Raw genomic sequence first — 10053 nt, forward strand, 5'->3', positions numbered from 1 at the left:
AGTTAGAACGTGCGTGCGTATTGAAAATTGAATAGAGTTAATTAATTATCATAACACTGTTCCAGGATTTAGAAAAACTAGGACGTAAACTAGGCTTCTCAACTGATAAGAAGACTTTCCATATTGTATCTTTGGGACAAGGTCAAGAAGTTGTCGCAGAAGAAGCTATGGGAGTTTCTGCTGTAAATGGACATTGGGTTATCTTGCAGAACATTCATTTGGTAGCCAAATGGCTTGCCACGCTTGAGAAGAAACAAGAAGAAACGTTCGAACATCCTCATCCAGACTACAGGTGTGTAGGTTAAAGTTAAATTGGAAAAATATTCTTTCTGGAGAGGTTAAGTGCAAATCGTCGATAGATTGTTAAAATAGGATAGATGGCGCTAATTCTCCAAGGTTATAAATAAAATTTAACGCAATTAGCGGTGTGTCTTATTCAGACCGTACTACCTATAGTGAAGGAAAAGAGAATATAGAACCGGTGGGGAAAATGGGCATGATATGTGTCACGACAGTTCTTTAGAAGCATTAGCACTTTAGAAGCACAGAAGAAAATAATTAAGGAAAGAGAGGCAGACTGAGACCTAAACGAAGTTATTTGGATCAGATAAGGAAAACAAATTATAATTTGTCTCATTAGGAACTGAAAAGTTAGGGCGGTGAACAGAGATGCTTTAGTGATTACTCCACCGACAAGTTTTAGATTTCCTTGTAATTATAGATGTTAACATACGTTATGTTAGATGAGAGGTAATTTTAGTTTTCATGACAATGTATTTGGATTAGGTTGTTTTTGAGCGCTGAGCCGCCCCCATCGGCAGAGTACCATATAATCCCACAAGGCGTTCTGGAATCTGCAATCAAGATTACGAACGAACCTCCAATTGGCATGTGGGCTAACCTTCACAAGGTACACATTTCCATATTATTATTGCATACTCTTTAGTCCCTATATAGGCGGATAATGGACTACCCATTAAACCGTTGCAAGATTTTGATGGCAACTGTAAACATTGTTTGTTGAAAACTATGCTTTGCATTCCTTACATAGCTTACAAATTCACATAGCTCCGCATATCTAGCAACCATAGCTAGCAATAGTTCCGGAATGGACTCGCGTTTTTGAACTATTCCACCAAGCAACTACGCATTTAGTTTTAATTACAAAAATGCCCAGCAGAAATACCAGCAGATTCAGATTATTTGAATTTGCCTATTCGAAAGTGTCTTAATTTCTAATGCGTAATTCAAAAATCTGTACAAATAGTAAATAGAAAAATAGTAATAATCCCATGAATGTAAAAAATAATTATAATAGAAATACATGAACATTTTACAGAATTAGTTTTAATGATACTTAAACGACAATTTTATTTCTCTAAATACAGCTTGCAGATGCAATACTCTTACTTGAGAAGTCATTAAGTATTCCTGCCTAACTCAAGTATACATATATCGTCAGCCAAATTCGTAAACCTCGTAACCTATCGTTTATTAATAAGAACTTTGAGTAGGCACTAAAAACAATTACTATAAATAATTATATCACAATCTAAGAAATTGTCTAGAAGAGTAAAAAAGGGATTTCGTTCAAAAGCGGAGTGACGAGGTTTTATTTTAAGAAACTGATTTTGTTAACGAAATATAACAAATGAATATATTTTTTTGACATTTGTTGTTAGTCCCTGGACAACTTTAATCAAGAAACGCTAGAGATGTGTAGCAAAGAGGCCGAGTTCAAATCTATATTGTTCGCGCTGTGTTACTTCCATGCTGTTGTGGCCGAGAGACGCAAGTTCGGTCCGCAGGGTTGGAACAGGTTCCATCTTTTATTTCCTCTGTGTATTTATTGCAAAACTCAATTTAAGAAAAAACATACTTACTAATGAGTGAATTTTTTATCATACTCAATAGTGCGTGATTAATTAATTGGCAACATTAAATTTTTCCGGTTTAAGTACCGTGTGTAAGTTACTAGTGTTTTTAGTATTTCGGCTAAATCACTTGACACAGCTTATTATGCAGATCACCCCACACCGTCTGGTATACGTATAGAGTGCTCCAAAATGGTCAAACGGGACTAAGATTGTTTATATAAATGAAAAATATTTTAGGTTCAAATTTTTTTATGTAAAATAGACTGAAGCTTGGCCACACAATAATAACAATCTTATTGTTTAAGAATAACAAGAAAAACTTGAATTAATATCAATTAATTAACCTATTAATATCAATAAATTAACCATTACCATACAGATCATATCCATTCAACTTCGGCGACCTAACAATATGTGTGTACGTATTGTACAACTATCTAGAAGCTAACCCGAGGGTGCCATGGGAGGATCTGCGGTATTTATTCGGCGAGATCATGTACGGCGGACATATCACCGACGATTGGGATCGCAGACTTTGCCGGACCTTCCTGCTTGAATACATGCAGAGTGAATTGGTATGCCACATAATCTTCTTACTGATGCAATTGCTTTTGAACTCTATAGTGTAAGTTGTATCAAAGACTGTGGCCCAGTTCATTTCATTGTTCAAAATTTTCAACTGCTTTTACAAAATATCTGTTGGCTCTAAATATTTAACATGAGTTACAGGCTCCTTACCACTTCGATATCTGGTCTTAGGCCCATTATCCAACAATCTATAGTGAATAGATATTGAGTTTTTAGATCTAAAGCTAGGGAGGGGCGCATTCTCGTTACTTTTTATTCTATGCTTTGGTAAAAGGTCAGTAATCTCCTGCATTTTTTACATGGCACCATTAGAATTACTTTAAAATCCAACTCCGACTTCCTACGATGCAGTAAAACCATTTCCGAAAATCCGGAATTCGAAAAAAGTAATTAATATATCGATTACTTTACGATTACGCCTTACTTTTTCAAACTTGTGTCTTATAAAGAGTGATTAAACAGGAGATGGCAAAAACTTTCTATTTATTTAAAATTTCTTATCAATTGCGTTAATTTGGATGCATTACTTTAAGAATAGGTGAAAGCCAGTGTGTGAATATGAAGTAAATGTGATGTCAAATCTACATGCAAAATTTGTATATCGCACTTGACAACTAACATAGTGTTACCTCAAAATGGCTTTAAATTATATTAATATTACCTATTTAGTTTCAAAGCGACAGTGTTGTCCTGTCACTTTAAAATTAAATCGTATATGAATGACACATCTATATAGCGATATTTTGGAGATAAATTATTAGTGTAAAGCAAATTTTGTGATAAAATATAATATAACGCAATTTTTGAAATAATACTATGTTAGTTGTCAAGTGCGATATATACAATCCATTTTTTGCATTTCAGTTACTTTGTGCTTTAAGATGCGAGTTAGAGAAAGTAAGGCGACAGTATGGTGGTTTTATATATATATCTATATATGTGGAACACCTTTTTCCGACCATTGATCATCAGTCAGCAGTGACCATGATCTGTAAAGGGCCCGAAACATTGGTTTGTTTGTATAAACCAATATGCGATTTTTATCAGAAAAAATAGTTTAATGTATTATGTTTTAAACAAACAATTTGGTTTTCAAAAATTTCACTGAACTAAGAGGTGATGTTAAAATAACGAACTAGTGGATTATGCATCTTACAAGCGCAACCGTTGCAACTTAGTACTACATATGGTTAGCTAACCCAATATTCGGTTTAGAATCAGACATTTTATTCTGCAATGCAAATTCAAGTAAATACAATACATATTGTAATATCTCCATATATGTTATACTCTTGTCGTAAGTCTATAATGTTATTTTAAAAATTTAAAAACTATGTAACAAAAATGACTAGCCCGGGGAAATTTTCGTGTTTTTGCGACCTAAACAAATTTCTTGCTGCAGGTGGATGGCGAGTGCCAACTAGCCCCTGGGTTCATTTCGCCACCGAACTCGGACTACACAGGCTACCATCAGTACATCGACGATTTCCTGCCTGACGAGTCTCCCTACCTCTATGGCCTGCATCCTAACGCCGAGATTGGTTACCTCACTACTGTCTCAGAGAGACTTTTCAAGGTGATTCGTGACACTTATTTGGTCCTAATGAACCAAAATGCTTATAAAAGATATATTTTCTACTTGCAGGTGGTATACGAAATGCAACCTCGAGATACCGGTGCACAAGCCGGCGGTGGGGCAACGAAGGAAGAAACTGTACGGCTTTATTTGCTTCGCTATTTTTTCCGAAACGACGATGACATTATAGAATACAAGCTGATTACACATGTCATCGCGGCGGTGGCTTTCTGTTGCGGCGCGACTGCAGCCCATACGGCGCGATCAACTAAAATCGAACATTAGTAGAAAATTGCGGTAGTGCTCGCGCCGTATCGCTGCGATATCAAGTAACACCCGCGCAATGGATGTATGAACTTGTGTGTGCACAAAGGCGACTACTACTACAGCACCGTGTATAATCAGCCTAACATTGCGTTTGTTATGATATTTTTATTTATTTATTGGCAAACCAACTAAATGACACATATATGATTATTCTAGATATTACATGTAGTATTGTTCTTGTGTGTATTCCAATTTAAGAATTACAAACATGCATTGGACTAAATTTACCAAAACTAATTAAATTAAAAAACGGCTATAAAATTGATTAAAATTATTTTAAATAAATAATTTCATATTAAGTTCATAAATTATAAAGAAAGATATTTTAAAGGAAAGTATTTCACTTTTCATTCATAGCCTATTTCCTCGAGATGTGCCCGGCAGTTCAACGCATACGAGTTATATAATATAGTAGAATAAAATTTTACTCAATTTTTAGGTACGAATATTGCTAGACGAGATTATGGATCGAGTTCCGGAGCCGTTCAATATTCCGGAGTTGATGGCGAAGGTCGAAGAGCTGACGCCATTCACAATCGTTGCGCTGCAGGAGTGCGAGCGCATGAACCGGCTCATGGGCGAGATTCGCAGATCGCTAAAGGAACTTGAACTTGGCCTTAAGGTTATTAATTATTTAAATTAGTTCAAAAATAGAAATTACACTTAGGTGATTATTATAAGGGACTTACCACATTTATTCACACGGAATCGCCTTGAGTCGGTCAGAAAAACTTTGCATTCTATAGTATTGCATTATATAGTATTGCATTATATACAACTTTAAATTGCATGGATATAAAACAATATCACCGAAAAATACCTTGCGCGTTTCGCTTCTGCACGCACAAAACGCACAGCGCTATTTTCGCTCTTATTACTTGAACATAAATTTATATTTTATAGATGTGAGGCTGTTTGTTGGATTTTAGAGACTGACTACATTATTCGTTTTTTGTGTTTCTTTTTTTGTAATATTTTTACTTGTGAATAAAAAAAAATGACCTTGGATTCTTAGAGTTCATTTCCCAGTTGAATAATTAAACAAAATAAATTTGTCTTTGACTTTGTGTGTCACGTTTATTTATTTACCAAACATCTTCAGGGTGAGCTGACAATAAGCAGTGACATGGAAAACCTGATGGAGTCGCTTTTCATGGATCATGTGCCCGAATCGTGGACTAAGCTGGCCTACCCTAGCCTGTTGGGCTTGCTCGGTTGGTTCTCTGACCTGTGCCAGCGGCTTAGCGAGCTTGAAAACTGGGCTGGTGATTTCAATGTACGTATTATGCTTACCTACTTAATCTTCAGTCATAAGTGTGCTAATTTTAACTATATTCCCTTTTAGTTGGCTTAGAGTGAATAACTCGTATGTGTCGTAATTTATCAGTATGGAGACAAAAATGTGGTGTGAAATATAGAAAACACAATAATGTTTCTTTGTAGTTAGCATTTTTGTCTAGCACAGCCATAGCAACACTGCCCGCGGAACGCGCAGGCCGTGGCTAATAAGATAAAAAGAAAAAAGCACATCGATCACGAAACCGCCGCCTCACGTGTCGCTAATTTTTGTGATTAAATATGTTTCGTTTTTTTACGAATTAATTTATACCGTCCACTAACATCTTATTTATCCATTCAGTCAAGATTATTTTAATTAGGGTGATTATACCTATTTCAGTTGCTATATTCTTTTAATAATATCTATATTTAAGCAAGAGATATAACTTTTTTTAATTACTTGAACAAAAATCAGTAAAAATAAACTATATAAAAATGCGGAACTTAAGTTTTCACTGTAAGGCGACGTTACATTGCACCAAACAAATCGTTACTCAAAGTTTGAACCATAATAATATAATGTAGGTGGATTCAAATACCTTTGGCACACCACGTCTCCTGCTCTGTTTAGCTTTCCTCTGCCTCAAAGATTGTCTGGAACAGATTGCACTTAACGACAAGACCCCCTTTGGCCCGCGTTAGTTCTTAGTTGTTCATGTAGTATTGGTGTTCTTGTGTGTGAGCAATAAATATATATCTATACAACTTATTCCAAACGTTCGCTCGCTAGAGAATGATCTCCCACACTACGGAATAGGAAGTAAACTTTTTCTTTTATTTACTTACATGCTGTCTAATATTAGTTGAAGGTAAGTAAGAATAAATTGACCAGTTTGTTTGTGTTGAAACATAGTCAGGACCTTTATCTAGCCTCTAACATTAAACTCCAATTGCCCTAATTCATTTTGGGACCACTCAGTTGCCGCCCGCGGTGTGGCTGGCTGGTTTCTTCAACCCGCAGTCTTTCCTGACTGCCATTATGCAACAGACTGCGCGAAAGAACGAATGGCCACTCGACAAGATGTGCCTCAATTGCGACGTCACCAAAAAAAACCGAGGGGATTTCAAGTGAGCTAACTTTACAACATAAAAGCTGCCTTCTTACACTGCTATCCACTCATCCGTAGAACAAAGGCCTGTGTGCAGGACTGCTTATTCTCAGAACATTCTTTATTTTGTTAGTTGTTCTTCGCTGTGGATATCAGATCGACCGGTGTTCGATTTTATATGTCCGAAACGAAATAAGATATAAAAATTATGAAAACACCTATAGAAAGGCCTTTGCGTCTATATACCATAGTTGCCTACGCTGGCCCAATGCGGGTTGGGAATCTTCGACGTGAAGGTTTCATCACGATGTTTTCCTTCACCGGAAACCTCATGGTAAATTCCGAGAAACTCTGAAGTGCCTCTGCTTGAAAGGTGGTAGGTCAAACCATTAGGCTACTTTTTAGTATTTATTTATTTATTTTATTTATATATTAGTTAGGTTAGTAGCTTTATTAACGTATGTTTACCTAATTTTAAATAATATAAAACCAAATGAATGCCCACCAGTGCTCCGCCACGTGAAGGTGCGAATATCGCTGGTCTGTTTATGGAGGGCGCTCGCTGGGATACTGCCACCGGCGGAATCGTGGAGTCACGCATGATGGAGCTGTTCCCCATGATGCCCGTCATCTACGTGAAGGCCGTCACACAAGACAAGCAGGACACGCGCAATATTTACGAATGCCCCGTCTACAAAATTCGGTCAGTCGCCCATGTTTTTTCAATTGCCTATTTCGATCTTCGGGATTGACGTACACGATGAATTGACGCTATAAATACTATACTATATATACTAGGTTTAACTCTATAAATACTATACTTTGGAAATGAAACTATTTTTTTCGGATCTAAATTGCGTGTTTTTTCAAACACATCAACGTTCGGTCACGGCTGACACCAATGATATTATACTTTTATGCTCACTGGCTGACACGGTTTGTTTAAATAAACAAATAAGTAAATGCGATTTAAATTCGGTCCGATTTCCTATGTGTAACAAACGCGAAAATCAAAGTAGGTACTCGATACTATACTTTGGTTATAAGGACTAAAATATATATAAAAATTTGCATGTGGACAGGGATTTTAAATGGGAAAATCATTGGGCCCTATGAGTTGCCAGAGAACTTGGATAGCGAAATTTATTTAGATTTTCTACAAAATCAATTGCCAAATTTACTGGAAGACGTACCATTAAACATTTACAGAGATATGTGGTACCAGCAAGATGGCTGCCCGGCGCATTATGCCCGCTCAGTTAGAGCATACCTCGATGAGGAATACCCGGGCAGGTGGATAGGACGGTCTGGCACAATCTCGTGGCCAGCCCGTTCTCCAGATTTAAATCCACTCGATTTCTTTTAGTGGGGAGCAATGAAAGAAAAAGTTTACCATAAACCAATAGAAGACTTGGCGGAGCTACGTGCGAGAATAGCAGAAGCAGGAGAATTTGTTAATAACGGAAGATTCGCCCGTTTAATATCCCGATCATTTCTCAAAAGATGTCGGGCGTGTATTGCAGCTGAAGGAAAGCATTTTGAACATTTGCTGTAATTTAAATAAAATCATAATTTTACTTAAATAGATTTTTTATTTAATGGAACTATCCTAAGCTCAAAGAAAAAAATAATGATGCCATTAATTTAAATTAGCGGCGTCACTCTCTATCTCACTCACACTTCGTAGAAAAGCTCTCTCCGTCTCTCTCATACTAGAATTATGAATCTCACACATTAGCGGCGTCACTCTCTATCTCACTCACACTTCGTAGAATAGCTCTCTCCGTCTCTCTCATAGTTACCGTTAAGAATTATGTCATAGTTACCGTTCCGAGCGAAGGATTGGGTACACTAAATAAATTTAAATTAAGAAATAAAAAATAGTTGAAAACCGGTTTTGTTCACAAAAAAAATTATTTGACCATAATCTAAGAAATAAAGTAGCAAGTGTAATACCATTTTGGAATCCTCTTAAAATGCGCCAACTTAAGCTTAAGCTTAAAGCTACTTGCCCAACCAGTGTAGTACATTTTTTTTCGGTAGAGTGAGTTGAAATTGAACGAAAATTCAATTTCTCTTTTGATATGGGAATAATGTGTCATTTTTTTTCAAAATTAGAGCAGTTGTGTCAAAATTTTAGACGACTAGCTACAGGAGCATTACTCAGGGTTACAAAATAATAAAAAAATTAAAATAAAGTGGAAATTTGTAGAAACGGGAAGTGAAAATGCGTCACAGGGTGTATATTTTTCGATTTTTTTCAAAATGGTCATAATTTTTAAAATACATGACATAGATTTTATTTTTTATTTTTCTGATAACAGTTATGACCTGGCCTATCACCCCGTTCCGGCTTGACGTCGCGTCCCGGGACACCCTGTATAGCTACACATTAAGTGGGATAAAGCTATTGTATTAAGAGGATAGTTTTACCAGATCAGGGTGCTGATTTTAATTCAAACCGGAATCGATACAATGCCCATCTGCAACATACTCGGAAAAAAGGCAGTTTCGGATCGCGCGTTATGTATTTGATATTTACTCACATCAGCTGTTGTTCGAGTGTGTGAGCAGAATACCTTTAGTCTATAAACATTCCAGTGTCAAATTATTAAATTTCATAGTTATTCTAACAATAACCTACATTTGTACATAAAACTATAAAGTAACTAGTTTTTTCTAACAACCAAGGTGTTTGAAACTTTAGAAAATATTTTATTGTGTTAAATACTCATATTGAACGTAAACAGTATTTGGATGAAAATTTTGAGTTTGAAACTTTATAATTGATCTAGAAGCTGACTAACAGCAACGCTTCATATGAATGTCTAGATCGAGTCTTTAAAGTTGTTGAGTTTTATTAGTTGGTATCCATATTTTTATGGGGTGCGCTTGCTAAACTATCGTTATAGTATCTATATTTATGTACGTATCTAGCTTGTATTAACACCGAGTTTCAATTACTACAGAATGCGTGGACCCACATTCGTGTGGACCTTCAACTTGAAGACAAAAGACAAGCCGACACGCTGGACGCTTGCCGGTGTCGCTCTGCTGTTGGGTACCTAAATTGCAGTTCTTCAAATTTCGGCACATTGCCGTGAATGCAGCAGGGGTTATTCGCTTTCGCTATGACGCTTTAATTAATAAATGATGTAATCTATTTGATGTAATTTTAATTATGTAATTTTAAATGCAATAAATTTGTTCTGCACGCAGCGTGTCGTTGATTTATACAACTTGATTTTAATAATACAAACGTTATCTTTATAATTTATTTATAAAATCTACATAATTG

General features: G+C 36.1%; 1 protein-coding gene across 1 annotated transcript in view; it reads left to right on the top strand.

Moving 5' to 3' along the window:
* The window catches only part of LOC113226661 (dynein beta chain, ciliary-like), an 88794-nt gene extending 78828 nt beyond the window's left edge, over positions 1 to 9966 (top strand). Inside the window, exons 65-75 of the mRNA XM_026459382.1 lie at positions 66 to 292; positions 787 to 910; positions 1683 to 1819; positions 2257 to 2452; positions 3868 to 4041; positions 4111 to 4179; positions 4808 to 4990; positions 5471 to 5644; positions 6626 to 6774; positions 7264 to 7458; positions 9725 to 9966. Of these exons, the coding sequence (XP_026315167.1) occupies positions 66 to 292; positions 787 to 910; positions 1683 to 1819; positions 2257 to 2452; positions 3868 to 4041; positions 4111 to 4179; positions 4808 to 4990; positions 5471 to 5644; positions 6626 to 6774; positions 7264 to 7458; positions 9725 to 9824 (1728 nt within the window). The 3' untranslated portion in view covers positions 9825 to 9966. The remainder of the gene's footprint in view (positions 1 to 65; positions 293 to 786; positions 911 to 1682; positions 1820 to 2256; positions 2453 to 3867; positions 4042 to 4110; positions 4180 to 4807; positions 4991 to 5470; positions 5645 to 6625; positions 6775 to 7263; positions 7459 to 9724) is intronic.
* Positions 9967 to 10053: the final 87 nt, after the last annotated feature.

The sequence above is a fragment of the Hyposmocoma kahamanoa genome, unplaced genomic scaffold, assembly GCF_003589595.1.
Source record: "Hyposmocoma kahamanoa isolate Upper Pololo Valley unplaced genomic scaffold, ASM358959v1 192, whole genome shotgun sequence".
In the NCBI taxonomy this organism is placed as follows: Eukaryota; Metazoa; Arthropoda; class Insecta; order Lepidoptera; family Cosmopterigidae; genus Hyposmocoma; species Hyposmocoma kahamanoa.